Source organism: Chaetomium fimeti (genome assembly GCF_033439085.1).
Source record: "Chaetomium fimeti strain CBS 168.71 chromosome Unknown B0H64scaffold_9, whole genome shotgun sequence".
NCBI lineage: Eukaryota > Fungi > Ascomycota > Sordariomycetes > Sordariales > Chaetomiaceae > Chaetomium > Chaetomium fimeti.
Genome location: NW_026944337.1, coordinates 536730 through 555798, shown reverse-complemented (window position 1 = coordinate 555798; position 19069 = coordinate 536730). Strand labels below are relative to the sequence as shown.

At 52.2% G+C, this 19069-nt stretch overlaps 6 protein-coding genes across 6 annotated transcripts; 3 read left to right on the top strand and 3 right to left on the bottom strand.

Annotated features, from left to right (window-relative positions):
- Positions 1-23: 23 nt before the first annotated feature.
- On the bottom strand, positions 24-1717 carry B0H64DRAFT_427121 (putative alcohol dehydrogenase; the record flags this gene model as incomplete). The annotated part of the gene is made up of 3 exons (XM_062805767.1): positions 24-932; positions 995-1150; positions 1706-1717. 3 exons carry the CDS (start codon positions 1715-1717, stop codon positions 24-26), a joined length of 1077 nt encoding a protein of 358 aa, XP_062655092.1.
- Positions 1718-1760: 43 nt separating this feature from the next.
- Positions 1761-3105, top strand: B0H64DRAFT_330349 (uncharacterized protein; the record flags this gene model as incomplete). Its single annotated transcript, XM_062800933.1, has 3 exons — positions 1761-2022; positions 2046-2442; positions 2496-3105. The coding sequence occupies 3 exons, from the start codon at positions 1761-1763 to the stop codon at positions 3103-3105; spliced, it is 1269 nt and encodes a 422-aa protein (XP_062655091.1).
- A 766-nt stretch (positions 3106-3871) lies between these two features.
- B0H64DRAFT_366930 (uncharacterized protein) lies at positions 3872-8564 on the top strand. The gene is made up of 11 exons (XM_062801924.1): positions 3872-4717; positions 4794-5097; positions 5153-5161; positions 5238-5430; positions 5502-5545; positions 5611-6717; positions 6776-6826; positions 6900-7475; positions 7529-7660; positions 7720-7819; positions 7874-8564. The coding sequence occupies exons 1-11, from the start codon at positions 4017-4019 to the stop codon at positions 8437-8439; spliced, it is 3783 nt and encodes a 1260-aa protein (XP_062655090.1). The 5' UTR covers positions 3872-4016; the 3' UTR covers positions 8440-8564.
- A 404-nt stretch (positions 8565-8968) lies between these two features.
- Positions 8969-9629, bottom strand: B0H64DRAFT_248175 (uncharacterized protein). Its single transcript, XM_062799955.1, has 2 exons — positions 9198-9629; positions 8969-9135 (listed from the first exon to the last, which is right to left on the bottom strand). Exons 1-2 carry the CDS (start codon positions 9436-9438, stop codon positions 9020-9022), a joined length of 357 nt encoding a protein of 118 aa, XP_062655089.1. The 5' UTR covers positions 9439-9629; the 3' UTR covers positions 8969-9019.
- A 1492-nt stretch (positions 9630-11121) lies between these two features.
- B0H64DRAFT_469388 (uncharacterized protein) lies at positions 11122-12311 on the top strand (the record flags this gene model as incomplete). The annotated part of the gene is made up of 3 exons (XM_062807797.1): positions 11122-11541; positions 11598-12192; positions 12259-12311. The coding sequence occupies 3 exons, from the start codon at positions 11122-11124 to the stop codon at positions 12291-12293; spliced, it is 1050 nt and encodes a 349-aa protein (XP_062655088.1). The 3' UTR covers positions 12294-12311.
- Positions 12312-14241: 1930 nt separating this feature from the next.
- Positions 14242-16473, bottom strand: B0H64DRAFT_295148 (uncharacterized protein; the record flags this gene model as incomplete). The annotated part of the gene is made up of 2 exons (XM_062800070.1): positions 14242-15834; positions 16027-16473. Coding segments are annotated over 2 exons (2040 nt in total), but the record flags the coding sequence as incomplete, so codon positions are not given.
- Positions 16474-19069: the final 2596 nt, after the last annotated feature.

Here is a 19069-nt window from a genome sequence, read left to right as displayed (position 1 = left end):
CTCGCCTGAACCCCTTAATCCAGCTAATGGTCGATTCGAATAACCACCTTAGCAAAATGCCTCTTCTCGCTCAAGAACCGATAAGCGTCCTTAGTCTCAGCTAGCTCAAACACCTTATCATCAATAGCCGGCGTGATCTTCCTCTCATCAACGAACTGAACAACCTGCCGGAGCTGCTCGCGGCTGCCCAGGATCAGACTGCGTACGATGCATCCATGCTGGAAGACATCGACCAACGGGACAGATGGCGCGTCCTTGTTCCCGAGCAGCCCAACAAGTGCAACGACACCGTCAAGTCGTACAGCCGACAAGCTATGGAGAAGGGTTTCGTCACCGCCAACATCAACAACAATGTCAAATCCCCTCCCGCTTGGAGTTAGATCCCTCGCTTTCGCGGCCCACTCTTTAGGTTCCCGGAGGTAGTTAACCGTATGCGCCGCTCCCAGCGTCCGCAGGCGTGCCTCCTTCTCCTCGCTGCTCGTAGTCGCCACCACGGTAGCCCCAGCCGCGACGGCAAGCTGCAGCGCCGCGACGCTCAACCCGCCGCTCCCACCGACGAGGACCCACGTCCCCGGGCCGGCCTTCTTCCCTCCGAGCCCGAAGAGGACGTTCCAAGCCGTGGCCCAGTTGCACGGAAGCGAGGCGGCCAGCGTCCAGCCGAGCGATGCCGGCGCGTGGACCAGGGCCTTCTCCGTGAACACGCCGACCGAGCGCAGCGTCCCGTCGATGCCTTGACCTAGCATGAGCGACGCGTCGGGGAGGCCGGGTGCGGCGCTGTCGTCGCCGTCTTGGGCCTCTGGGACGGCCGGGGCGGGGTAGGTGATGACTTTGTCTCCGACGCGGAAGTCGCGCACCGAGGATCCCACGGCGAGGACCACGCCGGCGCCATCGCAGCCCGGTATGAGGGGGGTGTTGATTGGTCCGATGGGACTCTGGAAGGTAGGTTGTTAGCGCTGGTCTTGTTCATGTCGTCCGAGAAGGGCTTGCTCCTTACCGTAGGGTCGGCGATCATCAACTCGCGGTAGTTCAGACTGGCCGCAAATAGCTTGACGAGGGCTCCGTTGGCGGGTAGGTCGGCCTGACCGGGGATTGGGACACCCTCTTTAAACTTCAACGAGGCTTCAAAGCCTTCCTGGCTGTCGAGAATCCACTGTCGTGCCATTGCTGTAGGTTTCAGGGTATCGGTTGTGAGCCACGAGGTTTGGATGGGATGCGAAATGTGAGGTGGGAAGGCTTTGAATGCTACGGGGGCACAGATTTGAGAGACATGTTCCCGTGAGGGGGCGAGAATATATAGGGATATTTCACAGTTACGGGTTGCATCTAATGGGAGCCATCAGGGTGACAACGCTCGTGAGATGGGGTAGGCGCTTTACTGTGAATGTGTTACCGTGGTACCTGGTGAGAATGGGACATATTTTCTACCTATCCGACGTGAATGCTTGAATTAGCTGAGAGTGGGGTCCTCGTTGTGTCGATGACTATCTCAGGGTTCGGAGAACAGGCATGCTGGAGAGCCGAAGTCAACAACGACCGAATCTTGTTTTCCTATTTCGGTAAGGTCTGGTCTTGGAATCCTTCCGCCCTGCATGCAGTCTCCACTGTACAGACGGTGTGGGATGACAAACCCAGTCCCACGTCATCCGGACTCCCCAATCTCATTTTCCAGAAGGAGCAGTTGAACTGTTCGTGCCCAGGCCATCACCGCTCTCGACATGGAAACAGAACAATCTCCAGCACCAGGGCAAAGTCGTCAAATCATGAGCACGACGGATTTGGTCTTTGTGACCACCACAGGAAGGCCAGGCCTGTCGAGAGCCGATACAAAGCTCATGCGAGGCCATGTAACCCGAAGCAACTTTGCAAAACGACGACGGCGAAGGGCAGAGCTCCAGAGGGCGGAGCATGAGCTATGCCACACCGAAGACAGACTTGAACCCCCAGTTTTGAAGACGCAGAAATATTCGATTGGCGGGGAGAAGTTCCGTAAGGATAGCCCTTCTCCCAAGAGCCGGATTAACAGTGACTGATACGGTGCCTGTCAGTGTCCGACTTCTGGTCACACTTCTTTCTTCACGGAGAGACCTACCCCGCTAGCTCCCAAGAGGGAGCGTGGCTGCAGCTGCTCGTCTCAGAGGCGGCACTCGCCCAAGTTTCTCTGTCCATCGGTTTCCGGATCTGGTCGCCCAATGCAGCGTATCAGAAGGAGGCTTTGGCCTGCTCTTCCTCCGCCTTGAGCATCATCATGAATCGCATCGCGACGGAGCAGGCCCTCACAGACGCCGTGATGGCAGCGGTTCTGCATATGGCCGTCGGGGAGCGATTCGGTCTGGACGATGAAGCCTGGCACGTTCACATTGGTGGTCTGGCTCAGCTCATTACCGCAAGAGCGCAGCGAGGTCAAACTGATTTGCCAGTCTGGTTTAGTAACATGATCATCTTGTATGCCGCACCGTTCCGATTCCAAATATACCGTGTGCTGACGCGGTAACCAGCGATGCGATCAACGCCGTGTTCGGCTTCCCTCTGTGCTGCGATAAGCGACTACTAGATGCAGTCCAGCCGTACGGCATCCCCGCCATCACAAAGGTTGCGGATATGACCCAGCATCTCTTGCACCTTCGCGACTTGATCACAGCTTACCACCACGAAAGATCTCCCTTCAAGAACGAAATCGACCAAAAGTGGGCGCACCTTCTCCACGAAGCGCGAGAGCTCCGCCGCTCAGTCCCAGAAAACCCCTACGTCGTCGCCACGTCCCTCTCCGCCGAGATCCTCCTCTGGCTGTGCTGGGAGAATCAGCTCACCCCTGGCGGGCTGACACAGCTCGCGGGCGAGCTCCGGCAAGCAATATGCCGGTTCCCCTTCAGGCCATGTTCCTTCACCGAGATGGTTTCGTGTCCGATGATGCTAGGCGCCATCGCTGCTCGCCCGGGCTCCGAGACGAGGGCGTGGTTCGTCGGGAGGTTACGGAGGAGTGTGGCAGCGGCAAAGTCGAGGGCTTGGGCACGGCCACTAGACATGGTGGAGAAGAAGGTTTGTACTGGGATGGTCGGCGGGGGGAGGTTTGAGGAGCTGTGGAGAGAGCTGGGTGCGGATTTATAGTGTCAGTAAAGCGGTAATATAAGTGGGTAGATGAAGTTAGCTACCTAGGTACCTACATACCTAGGTAGGTAAGTAGACGGTGCGATAGTGTCGGGGGCTTTCACATTGCGGGATGCGGTATAAAAAGCTGGAAACGCCTGTACCTATTTTGAGAGGTTAATGCTTCAGTGTCGTCCCAACCACCACCCAATGCTACTGGGTTTACGCGCCGAAACCGCTCCCCAACACTGTTTCACGCCGGCCTTGAAAACCCTGACACCACTAACACTTGACGTAGTTACTCAAGACGAACAAGATGGGACTTTTCTGCCCGGTGCTAAGAGCGGCGATTTATTTGCCCGCTATATCTACCTCAACGGTAAGGATGTCACGGGTGGTCCCCCCAGATGGATCGCGTTCAGCCTCGACACGTCCACCACAAAAGTTGCGGGGCCTGCCGGCATGTCCAACTGGCGTTTGCCGGACACAGCAGCAGAAAGCCGGAAGGCAGCAGGTATTTCTGCATTTTGATCGGCAGGACCGACTTCCAAAGTCGTCGTAGCTGATTCGCTCGGCCAGGCCACACAAATCTGCGGCGCGGAAAGCCTTCTCTATGGCCGAACCAGTTGAAGCCGCTGTGAAGAGCCTCATTTCGGCTGACGACAGCCGCTGAACCTTCTGTCCTACACACCATCAGTCAGCTCGTATGTACATCATTGGGCAGTGTCCCGCCATTCGCCGCCACCATCTGCACGCATTCAATATTATCTGCACCCTGATGTGGGAACCGGCCTTCCCAAAGTCCGCGCGCATGCGTGAGCGCAGCCTTGTCATCGATGTGCCAACTTTCGTACCGGTAGAAAAGGAGAGTCCGTCTTCTAAACAGGCATGTTCCGTCTGTCACCATTGTCTCCAGCCTCGACACAACCAAAATGGCCCCCCCTCGCAGACGGTCTATGGAACGAGGATGTAGAGATGCCTCGCGTCGGAGAAGCTCGGTCTACAACAACAGCTTCCGGTCAAGACGACCGACCCTTGACGAAGAACCCGATAGTGTCACATGTTTATCGACAGCCTACCATGGCCCTGAAGCGGTTCGAGACCTGCTTCAACATTACACGGGCTGCATCGAGATCAGTGAACGAGTCGGCTTCCTGAACAAAAACCATGAGTTCTGGAAGAAAGCCAAGGACGAGCTGTCCCATCTCGAAGCCAAAGAGCAGCCGCCGCAGAATGACAGCGATGCACTTGCTGCCCTTGATGCACAAGTAACGGAAAAGATCGAAAATTCCATCAAGTCGTTGGCCGTCTCAATCGAAGCGCAGTACAAGAGGACCGACGTGTTGCGAAAGGCCTTGGCCAAGGAGCCCACGTCACCTGGGAGCTGCAGTCTTGTTCAACATGTCAACGACAGCCGTGAGGCATGGCAGGCCTGCAAGGAGTTCAAGGATGGCATCGGGAAAGTCAAAAAGTGGAGGAGGGACAAACAGCCCATGCACCCCGGCGACGTCAAGATTGGAGATGACCGAAAGGATGTTAAGGCAATTGTCGAAAAGCTACGTGGTAAGCAGTACCTAAAAGAAGAAGTCAAGGACTACGAACTCGAGCGGGACGTCAATGCATATCTTATCCAGTCAGTATCCCCCCAATTTTGATTGTTCCACTGTACGTACTTGACGTGAATGTCAAACCTGACCATCTTCCTACAGATACACCCGGGATGCAGCAGAGGGAAACATGACCGCAGACGGAACCGGAACCGCCGACGAGACAGCCAGTTTTGACCCGAAGAAACGTCACTTACCCGTCAGGCAAGTCGACGAAAGCTTGGACGACGCGCGGTTCAGGGGCAAATTCCCAGACCAGCGGTTGGCAATGAGTCTGCTCCTTGGACAACCGGTTGATGATACACAGAGCCCCGGGGCTAATACCTCGGTGTTGTCAAAACGGCAGTGCGATGGCAAAGACAAGACGAGGGTGCGGTACTTCCACATTCCATATAATAATATGGAGGTGAGTCCTCGCGTGATTCTTGATTTGTTGTTGCTATACTAATTTGACACTGCAGTGGGTCGAGGTAACTCCCATGTCCCGTTCCTACAGACTTGATACCTGTGGCAGCGTCGTCGTCCCAGTGGCTGACTTGGCGACAGCGTGTGATCGCCGAATACTATGGTGACCCGCGACCCAATCTTAGCAAAAGTCACATTGAACTTCAGCCCGTCATCAAAACGCAGACCGAGATGCTCCTTCGTCCACAGCTGTGGCGCGGCCAACAGCATGGTACCCAAAGCGGCATCGTGCACGCAAGGTACATGCGGCCGCTGTGTGAGCGGGTATCAACAGGTACATACTGGTTAACCCCTGTCTTACCGATACATTGTTGCATTTAGACTTGATCGCTGACGTGCCTCCAGCGGTCGACGTCATCGAGGATAACCCGAGCAACATCGTTCTCTTTGTGTGTATCTCTGTATAGGTATTCTCTCCAGAACGGGACCCGAAAGCTAACCTTTTGGTAATCAGATGCCATACATGTATTGGGAGACAGATAGGATGAGGAGCGCTGTCTGCAAAATGATGGAAGAAGAGTCGGAGAGCCAACGGAAAAAGCAGAAAAAGAGAGAATCCGAAGACAAGACGAAGCGCAAAAAGGCCAGGGAGAAGATTACCGACAAGAACTCGGAAAGGAGACTGGAGCATCCCAAACCGCCCCCGGTCCCGTCACAAGCGATCGCCCCAAAGATAGGCGCGCCTCTATGGTCCATTGCCGACGTTCTCAACAGGGTGGAGGTAGGCAGGACGACTCAAAACGGAATGAAGGTCGATAATGGACGACTCATAGCACCAGCCGGACGATTGGGCCCCCTAGCGCAATACCTCATTGATGCTGCCAGGCTCTACGAGGCCATGTCTACTTTCCGAGACCGGCGGATGCTCAAGGACTACCTGTACAAAACCCCACCCCTGCATCCACGCAGGACCCTGGATCAATCTCACTACTGGACGCTGAGGAGCACCAGGGTTCGCGACCGAGATCAAGTTGTCTACCGACAGACGAGTATGGACGTTGAACTCGCTCACAAGCTCAAGAAGATTCCCTTGGAGCAGCCCCCAAAACAAGGCCTCTGGGGGATTCTCCAAGGGACATGGCCTCAGGTTTGGGGTCTTCTGAAGGGTAATGCCGCCAATCAGCCCGACGAGGCCGTTTCCGAGATCCCCGAAAGGTTCCATGTGAGCTGTTGTGACGACTCCGATGACAAACCCGAGGCCCAGTCCCACTGGCCGCCATGGAGAGCAAAAGGTTGTAAAGGGAAATGCCACTGGCAATGGCAAGAGCACTGGTCCATAACCGATGAGGACGGTTGTGATCACTGCACTAGCGACATCAAGAAGACGTCCAAGCTCATTATGGTTGATCAACTTTGGATGTGGATACTGGACGAACAGACCATCATCACGTCTTTCCCGAGAAGATACGGCTATAACAAGCACGACGCTCATGGAATACACAAGTCTATACGGAACCGACTCCGGAACGCCCGCAAGAATCAGGTCAGATCCGTCTACGATCTTGGCTTGATTGTCCTCGATGAGTGCTCCAACACCTTTCTGGACCGAACCAGAACACATGTACGTGCCTCAGGTCCCGCTTCCCTTTACCACGTCTAGTTACCTAACACGGCAGCAGGAGAGTCAACCACAAGTCATGGATATCTTCTCGGAGGCAATTGGGAATGTGGTCAGTACAATATCCGGCGGTGCTTAGACGTGTTGACTCTCTGCTGACCCTCTGCACCCTTCAATATCCACAGACCAACCAACACACAACGTCGTTTCAACACGTCTGGCACTGGACAAAGAAAGCGTCCAGCGTGTACCGTTCGGCTTCCATCTCGAAACACTACGGCGAGACAGCCGAGCTGCATGTGCCTCTTCTCGACATCCACCCTGAAGGAAAGCTGCAGCGAGAAATCAAAGACATTCTGGACGAGCTTGAAATCATGATCAATCTCACCAGACGCCAGAGGGAGATCATCGGACGGTACTGCAAACACGTCGAAAACATACTGGATCCTGATGGACAACTAAGGAACAACGGTCCTGACAGCCAGCTATCAGCTCAGTACAGAGATGACGGTTTTGACTGCCCGGACCCGAGCAAACGGTTGTCAACTGGGCCCGAGACTGCCGGCGACAGAAAGAAAGGCAAGCGGACTGAAACACAGAAACAGCAAGAGGAAAGCGAAGCGCGGAGAGTGGATATGGCGAGAAGAAAAGACCACCTGGCCTGGTTCCACATGCAGTCACAAGACTTGCTCTGCGAGGTTGACGATCACATCGGCGAACTAGAGGCCCTCCGGGAGAGTGCCAAGAGCACGGCTCAAAGTGTAGGTGATGAACTCACCGAAATCATGTCCATATCATGGCTAATTCTGTCTAGGTAACCGATCTCCTTTCCCTCAAGCAACAACAGGCGAGTGTTGTGCAGGCCTGGGAGTCTGCGAGACAGGCAGAGGAAGCCGTCCGTCAAGGGCGCGCCATTATGATGTTTACCATCATCACCATCGTTTTCGTGGGTGAACCGTCCGAGAATATCAACGTTGCAGTACCGGCGGCTAACCCAGGTTCCAGCTGCCACTATCGTTCATGTCCAGCGTTTTTGGGATGAACAACAAAGATTTTGGCCAAGACAACACTGATTGGACCGTGAAGAACCAGTTTCAGCTCATGTGTAGGCCACACCCTCCCTCGATGCACTCGAACCATTGACTAACACTACTGCCAGTCCCAATATCAATCGGCATCGTTGCCGTCTGTCTCGTAGTCGCCTTTTACCCCTTTCTCCGCGCCGTTATCTGGTCCTTCTACGCATACACCACCACCCTAGTGGTCGTCAAAACAGGCCTCTACAAAAAGTGGCTTGATTTCAACGACGGATGGCGCTCCACCACGCTGGTGCAAAAGACGGAGGAGGAAGTCTTTCTGCTCAGGGACGAAGTTCGAAAGGCGAGGAGGCGGAAGAAGGCCGAGGAGAAGGCCGCCGAGAGAGATAAAAAGAACGGGGGGGGACAGGCGGAGAGGACGGATACGGAAGGTGGAGCTGGCTGCGCGAAGTGTACGGGACACTCCGTTCTGGCATGGCGCGGATGGTTCAAGAGGGAGGCTACGACTGAGGATAAGGATCCGGAGCAGCAGAACGGAGTGTTGGGGCAACGGCCGCGACGACAGCCGGGTGGCGACACATTACAGCTGCCCCGGGTTCAGCGACATGATCAGGCTGGCGCAGGCGCTGCAGGGCAGCGTTCCCCTCCGTCGACTGTGAATGTTAGCGGGGGTCAAGCGAGGGAATGAAAGCTCGGCGGGAACTCAGGACGAGGTGAGACGATTGACACGTTCCAAGATTGTGCTTCAACCCAAAATGTAGGTTATTCGGCAGTTCTACTTTAGCTTATCTACCTTTGTACGTGTACATCTTTTTTTTCTTGCAGCTGATTATGGTGATACCCAACCGCTCCGGGGTCCAGTGAGATTGACTCAATCTTAATATACCGGTGTTCACAAGCAGGAACTCCGAGAGTCCGAGGTATCGATATACCGCTGAATTCGGCGTAGAAGGTAAAGGGAGGGAGCATGAGATTGTGTACATTGGTCACAGCTTCTGGCCGCCAACTGATGTTGACCTCGAAAACGCGGCAATGACTATCTGGGTTATGCTTGTCGAGGACTTGGAGGGCGTGCCGGAGGTGAAGATCAGAGTGAGCATGTATGCCGACGGACTTCTTGTTACAGGATGGCAAAGCCCGTGTGGGAGTGTGTTACTTTGACTTGAACTAAGATCGACCCTCTTTCTGCTTTTCTCTCTGGAAGCAGCCTATTTACCATATGCATTCCGTACGTTTTCTCAACAAGCACATTCCAACTTCCAGCTCAATCATCCCAGCTGGTTGCAGAGTGTCCTCGTCGACGCATAACTCGTCACATTATAGCACCGATCCTCACGCAACACAGTCCTCAGCCCAGAGCAGGTCGGGGTCGAAAAGCCAAAAGCTATAGTAGCCCCCTTATTAGCTGCACTGCAAGCCCCACGCACTCGAAAGAATCTAACTTACTCCTACAACCATCGAGAACCTCCCTGACTACTAGCGCCCTGACACGAGGCTCCAAGCGCTCACAACGCCCATTGATGTGTCTTTCAACCTTGCCGGCGGAGCTACAGCGGGGCACCGGGAAGGTCATGAATGTGGCGTCAACTTTCCGCGGGGCGAGGTTCCGATCGTGAAGAGGGGAGACGGCGGCGCCGAGGGATAGGACTGTATAAAGCCAGACGAGAAGGAGGATATGGGGGCCCATTTTCGAGCGGGATACTGTTGAAAATCTCCTCTAGTAGGTATTAAAGGAGGTATGGTTTCGTGTACTTTTTGATCAGTCCATAGAGCATTGGGAATCAGAGCTACGAAGGTAGGAAACTTGAGCGTTTAAATATGAGGACGACAACAGGTCGGCTCACACTCCGGCATGCGCTTGGACGCTTTACTGTTTTGTCTGGCTGAAATTGCTTACTTGTCAGAGTCTCACTCCCGGAGTGAATATGGGCCCGCGCTTCTCAGCTCGAGGGCTTCATCCAATTACCTGCTGAGCCTTAGTTATCGTTCGACCGACGGACCTCGGTATCGGAGTGGGTGGGTTGCATCTAAGGCATTGGCACCAGTAACCGAGCTGAACTTCATGACAACGCAACGGTGGGTGTGGTTGTACTCGTTTTCCGCATCTTGCTTGGGCTGCGTTAGATCTGACCGCGACTGGAAGCGCAGACACGGGCAAACTGCATCCGCGGCCTGTGTTACACCTGCAAACTGCTTACCCGAATGCACCATTTTGAAGCCGGCATCGAGCAGCGCTGATGGTCATTAACCGCGGGACAAACCCTTCCTCCTCGCTTCCACATTTGACGCTCAGCAAGGCTAGGTACCTACGCATGTCCCGCCGCGGGACCAAAGAGAAGCTAGACAACCACAAATCTATAACGCGGTCCGGAAGCTTGATTTCGCTTGCAGCTTTTAAGTCAGTTGCCTAAAAAGGACAAGGGGTGGAGTATGACAGTAATGAGGATTTGGGTGCATGGTTACAATATCTATACCGAGCTAGGTATAGTTGTTATTCGTCCTGTATTAGGCGTTTACGTATTTGCTTATAGACGAATTAAGTTCCCTGTGGCAACGAGGTAGCCATCCTAAAGCTGCACTGCTCGAGATGATGTCAAGTGATCAGGCAGCATCGATGGGAAATCAAGTACCTGATTATTCAATCGTAGAAACACGTGAACAGGGTACCTATCTAACGTTAAGGGTCACGGTCTTATCACGAACTCTTCCCTGAGGGTCATCGGAATATTTACCACAATGACACACTGAGTACAATGGGGCTCGAGGTGTGGATATCGACAGATTAAAAGTCGTTATATTTTTCGCATCACTGATTTGGAAGAGTTGTAATTAGTTGTGTGATACCTTAGCGAGAACGACCTAGTACCAATCCTGTAGGTACCTAGGGCAGGTACTACCTCGATAACCTAATTATACCAAACCTGCCGGCAATTACTGCCCCAATAGAAGTAGTAGCAGGCGTTATTTATCTCGGATACCGGAACATGGTTAACATCTGGGAATAGATTGACATCCCCTATTCAGAAGCAGGAGTCGTGCCGATTGGAGGAGTTATGATATTGAATACCGCCTCCTCGACATTTGCCGGCAAATACCCACCCAATCGGTCCTTTGCCGAAGTTCGAGTTTCTCTCCAAGAGCTTGTCAATAACCAAGGCGTTGGGTGCACTGGAGGGGTGTGACCTGGCAGTTGAGAACAACCACTACTGTGCTGCTGGACGCAATAAGGCGCGGCAAGATCGTCGGTATTTACTAACCGCCTTCCCTGCTATGCCCTTCTCTTGAATGCTTTCCTCCTTGTTCACGGCATCACTCACAGGATTTCACAGTCTCTGTTAGTCTATTTCATCATCGCCCTCTACCCGGCACCATGTTGTGGTCTAGTCTCGCCTTGGTGGCGCTCGCCAATGCCCAGTTCCTCAACGGGCTAAACCATCTTCGATTCGGCTGCTCGCAGCTTACGATCGAGCGTCTCGACCCTCTCGTGGAGCCAGATAGGATGCCAAGCGCGCATACGCATCAGATTATCGGAGGCAACGCATTCAATGTGTCAATGCCAAAGACGGACATCGCCGAGCTTGCAACCTGCACGACTTGTGGCCCCGCTGACGACTTCAGCAACTACTGGACTGCGAATATGTACTTCCAAGCCCCGAACGGCAGCTACAAGCGCGTGCCGCAAGTGCCAAACCGCTTCCTGTTTAACGACAGGTTCACGACGCAGACCAACGGCGGCGTAACCGTCTATTACATCTCCCCGGGCAAGGGCAAAGTCACCGCCTTCAAGCCGGTCTGTTACAAAAGAATGATATTTCCTTATCATATGTACCGAGCTAACATACCTAGGGCTTCCGTATGTTTGTCGGTGACGTCGCCCGCCGCACGCCGCTGTACAAGTCGCAGAGCTGCTTCCGCTGTTTCAGCGGCCCCAACTTTGGCGGAGACGACGCGGCGCCCTGCACCGACAGCCGGCGCGACTTCGAGGGGTTCCCACCGCAGGCGTGCCCGGGCGGGATCCGGTCCAACGTGCTCTATCCGACGTGCTGGGACGGCAAGAACCTCGACTCGCCCAACCACAAGGACCACGTCGCGTACCCGACGGGCGGGCCCTCGACCTTCCTCTCGACGGGCGACTGCCCGGCGTCGCATCCCGTAAAGATCCCGCAGCTGATGCTCGAGATCGTCTGGGACACCACCGCCTTCAACGACAGGTCCCTGTGGCCGGCCACGGGCCAGCCCTTTGTCCTGAGCACCGGTGACACGACCGGCTACGGCCAGCACGGCGATTACGTCTTTGGTTGGAAGGGTGACGCGCTTCAGCGGGCTATGGACGTTCCCAACGGCTGTTTTGCTGCCGACTGCGGTAACCAAAAGTCGCAGAGCATCGACAGTGCCAATAAGTGTCAGATCCCCAAGAAGGTGAAAGAGGACGTGGACGGATGTAAGTCGCTCCCCAAGATTATGTGACTGAGGTGCTTCTGGGTGGGACTGACGTTGAGTGCGCCAGGGTTTGATACTCTCCCTGGTATGGCGATGAACTAAAGGTTGCGGACATGTGGTGGGTGCAGTGTCTACCGGCCAATCTGAGAAGGTGGCTCTAGGAGGAGTAGGGCGGGCCACAATTATAGTTACCCATCGTTAGTCACTATTTATACCATACGGCGTCTGCATTGGGGTCAGCCGATTTCCAAGCCTGGGTGGGGATATGGAGAATTGTATCATTGCCATTCGTGTCCTGCCACATTCATCTTCCCCCTCTAGACAGCCAGTTCTGGGTGATGCAGCCCGCTCGAGGTAGCATACGGAAAGACGACGGACCGAGAAGATAGTGCGAGGAAGCACAACCCTCAATACGAAGACTTGCCTTTTAGCCAGAGAATGGAGCTTCGCAGGTGGATGTCTGTTTTGGTCTCGAAGCCGATGAACAACGGATCTGGAAGGAAGGACGCCTTGATAGTCGGGGAGGATGACTGGGGGGAACTGGTCCAGCACGATAACGAGGCGGGAGGGCTTATTAAGAGCGGTTCGAACGCCACCCTTTTCGTCGACATGTTTGAATCCGAGCACAGCGGCTCCGTCGTCATCAATGTCATTCCCAAAGCCAAGGAGATACCGAGAAATGCTCCCAACCATCCGGACCGACGCGGAAGCTAGCGTCTTCTACGCGTGGGGAGGAACAGTGCCAGCACACGACAGTGACGACGAGACGCTAATATGGAAGTTCATGGTCGATGGTAGGGGTGGGGGCAGCTGGGACGTGCAGACGTCTCAAAATGTCGGTCTGCTGCAAAACCTCCATCCGGCCGAAAAAGCAGACTTCGCCAACACGACAACATGGGGTTTCAGATAGGCGGTGACCAGTGGGCACACTGAAAGGTGAAAGACAGATACATCCAATCAAACGAGCCGGCCACAGCCCGTCCACAAACGGTCATGAGGTAACTGCTCAGCAAGAAGAGCATAATAATAGCCGTTACCCCCCCTCCGGTTGTTTCTCTTCTCCTCTCTTTTTTCTCCACGGTTGTTGACCCTAGCGGTTCCACCGGCGGTCTTTACTGTCACCGCTCCCTTCGTTCATCTTTCCTTCTTCTGCGCCAATCTCGTCTCTTCTCTCCCGTCCTTGACCAGCAGGCTAGCAATTTTGATCCCCCCAGGGCCCCGCTGTGGTAGTTAAAGTTCCCCCTCCCACCCGCACCGTATAGTCTCCCACGGAGATCTCGATCAACACAGATGGCATCGCCTGCACGAGTTTCACCTTTTGGTCGTGCATATATTCCCTAAAACCCCTCTTAATGTGCGTCGTCGCCCTTATATGACTGAGGGGTGGCCGGAAGTCAAAATCCCAGTCTGATTCCTCCTCCGTTGGAGCAGTTAGCTCGACAAATCCCTTCCCCTCAAGGCCAGCCTGGAGAGCTTGCCAGAACCGTTTCGGGGAGCTACCATCCTCAACCCTCGGGCTAACTTTAGCCTCTAAAATGCGTCGGGGTGCAACTTGGATTTGTAGAAGGATTTCAAACGTCTTCAATCTCATGTTGAAAACCTCGCATGTCTCACCTCGCGGCTCGGTACTCCCAACCACAAACCCAAGGATTCTGGCCACGAAGTCTTTTCGTAACGTATCCCAAAATGCTGTAGGAACCTGATGCAGCTTCCGGGGTAATTCCAGGCCCGTGGTACATGAACCACTCTCGAGTTTTGCTTGAAGGTATGGCCAACAAAGAAAGCGAGCAGCGAGATAGGAACGAACGGTCGAGTCCGGATGGGACGAGAGAACGTCAATCTCCATTGGGTTGAGATAGTGCCTGCCAGGCTTCAGGCTACGGTGCACGAGAAGTTGTTCAATGATACCGAGTAGCTTGGACCTGGTGGCAGGTGAAGGATTGCAAGTCCGCCCAGCTGCATAGGCGTCGTCGATGTCAACTGTAGAGTGGTAAGTTTCTAGACCGAAAACGTCATGGTTCAGTCGAGAAACGAGAACGGATGTGAGCGTCAGCCCCGGGTCGTAGTTCACAGGGCCGTCTTGGACGATTTTATAACTGATAGCCTTCAGCCAGTCAAACGCCGTTCGATGGAGGAACCCAACGGATGTCGCTTGGGATGACCGAACAAGGTTTCTCTCGGGAGTATCCACGCGAAGAACTTGTAAAATCCCACCGGTCGCTCCAGCCAACCGCCTTTCCAACATAGGTAAGATTTCCGTAACTTGATCGTCCAGAGGGCAGGCCGGCAAGTCACTGGGATTGTGACAGTTAATAGCCATCCAGAACTCGAGTGCACCAAAAGGCCGGCTTGCGATCTCGTTCCATCGAAAGACCAGCTGGTACATTGTCGCCGCCCTACTGCGGTGGGCGGGGCCAAGGCGTCTGCGCATCGAATCATACAATTCCTCCAGTCCAGGTGGCAAGGAATTGAAAACTCTCGAGATCTCGTGAAGGTCATTATTCTCACGAGCTGTGGCGATCACTTTCTCGACGACCAAGACCACCCAGAGGAAGACACCTTCCGCCTTCTCGATAATCTGGGACTCCAGATTCTCAACGCTAGCAGACTGAAGTGCACGTAGCTCTTGGAACGCAGGGGTGCTACCTATACGCGTATGGACATACTTCTCGATGTCGGGCTTGGTAAGAAGTTCCATTCTCAACGACGGGTATGTACGAAATTCGTCCTTAAACAGATTCCAAGGCCGGCTGGAGACGCAAAGCTTGACCTTATGGCTGTGATGGAGCTGCTTGAGGAAGGATACAAGCTTTTCGAGGTTGCCTTCATATTCATCAAGACCGTCGATGAAAAAGGCAAGGCGGTTGGCACCTTCGATCTGGGAAACGAATCCAGTAATACCGTCCCGGAGCTCTTCGATAGTCCAATCCGGTGGATGGGGCGAATCTGTTCCGGCAACTTGGAAGTACAAGTACCGCCTCGGGGCGACGACGCGGCAAAGGTCTGGTCGCTGGTAGAGAAGCTGGTGGAGCATCATGGATAGGAGGCCGACTTGACTTTTCTGCCTCAATGATCCTGGATTCCAAAGGTAGACGCTGCATGTGAGCAGTCGAAACTGGTCAGACCACACCCGGAGGTGAGTCTGGACCTGATCATTCGTGCAGATAAACTTCATCAACGTGCTCTTCCCGGAAGCTGGGTTGCCTGTAATCCAAAACGGGGTTTCGTTGTCATGTGACTCCAGCCATTCCTTGAATTTCGTCGGCGGTGTCGGCGAAGGCTTGCCGGTCTGGGAACCGTTGTCATCAAGAAGCCATTGAAAGGTTTCGGGGAAAGCATTGTCGATTTGGCTCTCCCGAGCTGCCATGTCCTCGAACTCAAGGCTCCTCAGGATCTTGTTGTAGATGTGGCTGTTATCCTTGAATGGTTCCCCAATATGGCCAGGAAAGGTTTGGGAATGGGGCTGGTCAGCTGTGACTATACTAGTCCACAGTCCCTTCGCGATATTATCCCTCTCAAGCGTGGTCGTCAAAGGCCGGTTTCGAGAAATGTTGTGGAACGCCGGTTGAAGGTTGTCGATGGTCATTCTTATGGGATGGAGAATGTCTAGGACCTCCTCAATACTGCTGTCGACGTTGTCAAGCTTTGCGCAACTCTCTGCAACATCGTTTTCTGCCAAATCCGGGATTTTAGTTAGCGTTTACCATTGAGCCGGGGAATTTGGTGCTGAAAGTTTTGATAAGAAACAATCGGAATACGGTTGCTGTCCCATTTTCCCCTCCAACTCGTGCCGACAAGGAAGAAAAAGGAAAAAAAAGAAGGAGGAATGAAAAACATACGAGATACACATGATCAGGCTCATCATTGTTTGCTCGCGAATGCTCCTCAGTCGGCCCTGTAGCGCTTCAATGTCGCCCTGCTTCTGGATGCCGCGGATGGAGACCAATACTTGGGCGCCCCGGGCGCGCAAACCATGGCCAGGCTTGGCTCTCAAGCTGTCTGTGAGAGTCCGCAAGTCCTTCTCAGCTTGGGTGCATTGGGCGGCGAGTTTAGCGAGCGATTCGGCTTGCCCGGGATATCGCGCCTGGAGGCTCGCGACCTTGTCTCTAGCATGGGATGCATTTGCCCAGAGCTCCCGTGATTCGGTCTCGAGAGCGGACAATGCTGCGGGGCGACCATCTTCGGATCCTTGAATCTCTAGCCAGAGCGAGACCAACTTGGCCCCGAAGTCGACAAAAGCGACGATGCCCGTGGCAATTGACAAGGCACTAATTGGATCCATCGTCTATTCGGAATCACGGCATCCAGGGTCTCGGCCGGCGGTGCATCGGTTGTCCTCGAAGAAAATGGGTAGTTAAAGGTTCAAATTTCAGCCAACATGGAGCCGGGACAAGTTGCTGCCCAACCACGCGATCCAAGCCTACCATAGCGCGCCGGGGGGGGGTTACAAAATGGTGACGGTCAAGATTTTACATGAGCAAAATGACTTTTCCATATGAAAATGCATTCGAAAATGGAAAATAACCACTACGATAAGCCTACAGTCGAAATGGTCAAAACTATAGAAAATAATTTCCAATAGAAAATAATATTTTAGCTAGAAAATTATTATTTAATAGTAAAATAAATATATAATAAAATAAATATTATTAAAATTAACTTTAAATCTATAAAATAGTAACTATTTTAATTATAACCTTAAAATAACTTTAATAATAAATATTATTTTAATTTTTAAAACTATTTTATAGCTTTAAAATTATTTTAGAGCTTTATATTTATTTTTAATATTACTTTACTAAAAGAACTTAGAAGAAAAAAAAGTTTCCTCTCTCTTAATTTATAATATATTAATTAATAGTTAGATAGCCTATATAAGCTGGAACTTTTTCTTGTTACTATTAATAGAAATGTAATTAGCCTAATTAGTAAAGTTTGAGTTTTCTCTTTAAGAGGTTCTAAGTTCGAATCTTCAAAGAGCTCTCTTTTTTCGTAAATCCGTAAATCTGTAAATCTGTAAATCTGTAAATCCGTAAATCTGTAAATCTATAAATCTGTAAATCTGTAAATCTGTAAATCTGTAAATCTGTAAATCTGTAAATCCGTAAATCCGTAAATCCGTAAATCCGTAAATCCGTAAATCTGTAAATCTGTAAATCTATAAAAGAGGTATTGAAAAGAGATATTGAAAAGAGGTATTAAAAGAGGTATTTCAATGTTTTTAGTTGTCACGGAACAGGGCCTCAGAGCCCCAGAATGGATGATAATGTCATAAGGCTCAGCAAGGAGCCTTTTAAGCATAGCCGAGCCCGATCCTGGGGAAGCTCCCTAAGGATCAGTTCCAGTTGCTCCCCAGACCTAACCTCAGGTCTGAACAAGAGTGTTTAGCTAGGAATTGAATCTTTGTTCGCCTGTGAATCGCCTTAGTTTCGCAGCCCGTATCTGCATCAGCATCTTCTTCAGTAATTCTCCAAAGAGTTCAGTTTCTAGTTCTTCAGTCAGAGACCCCTGACATTTTTTCAATACTAAAAACAAAGATTCCGAAATGATTTTTTTCGTAGAAAATAATTTCGGCTTAAAATATTACTACATTAAAATGCTTTTACTACCAGAAAATAATTTTCAGATTGAAATATTTTGTTACTAAACACCATTACAAGCTAATGTTATAGGGAAATCATTTTAGAACCGGAAAACATTAACAACTACCATTTTCAAACCCCCCCCTAGTTATTATATATTTATTTTATTACTAAATAATAATTTTCCAGCTAAAAAGTCATTTTCTAATGGAAATTATTTTTCATAGTTTTGACCATTTCGACTATAGGCTTATCGTAATGGTTATTTTCCATTTTCGAATGCACTTTCATATGGAAAAGTCATTTTCGTCATACAAAATCTTAACCGTAACCATTTTGTACCCCCCCCTCGGCGCGCTATGGTAGGTAGGTAGTTCGGTACGTGTCACGGCGTGCACAAATGAACTTAGGACGAGCCTGAAGGTTGTACCCAATAACGAAAATACAACTAAAAGTAAAGAACTAAACTAAGTGCGGTTCCAGGGGAGAAACAGCGGCCTTTTATAGACGAGGGGACGGTCGGTTCCGGTCGGTCGCTGTTGCTGTTGCTTTCACAGGTTCCTGGATAGTTCCCAGATACAGAGCCCCTGTATCTAATCAACAAGGGACCTGTCTTGGTATTCAGTGAATGAAAGTGGATGCTTCAGAACCAAGCGTGCTGATTGGCGGATGTGTCGAGAGTGGATGCGCCAAAGGTGGATCCCCCGGTGCCGAGGGTGGGGCAGTGTATAAGTGGCTCATTACGTAACCAACCTTGTTGTGACTGCGCCGGGCCGTCACACTACCCCCCCCCAAAGAAAAGAGAGTCGTGTCCTCATGACTTGTACCTTCTTCGTGATCGTGTCGGTCCTTCCTTTGCCTGTGACTCCGGAAAGTCGTCTTCCGGGTGGTCTTCTTCATCTAGTTCCTCGAGGTGTGCCTTTTCCCATTGTGTTAGTCGTTTGGGAGGGCCTGCTGCCTCTGGGAACTCCTCGTGGAACTTCCGAACCACCGCTGGGGCGTTCTTAAAGTTTCTTGCTGGGTACCAGACCGGGTCGTCGTCAAAGGCGATCCATTTGGCCAGGTACTCCAGTTTCCCCCTTGTCAGTCGAGAGCCCATCAGTTTCTCTACTTGGTATTCCAGCTCCCCATCGATTTCCTCTGGTGGTAACGGGGTAGGGACTTGCCCCGGGAGCGGGTCGCTCGGAGCCTTCCTCAGTTTGTCGGGCGAGAAGACCGGGTGCATCTTCCAGGTGTCGGGCAGGTCTAGGAGATAGGAAGCTCCCTTCTTAGCTAAGATCTTAAACGGCCCTGAGA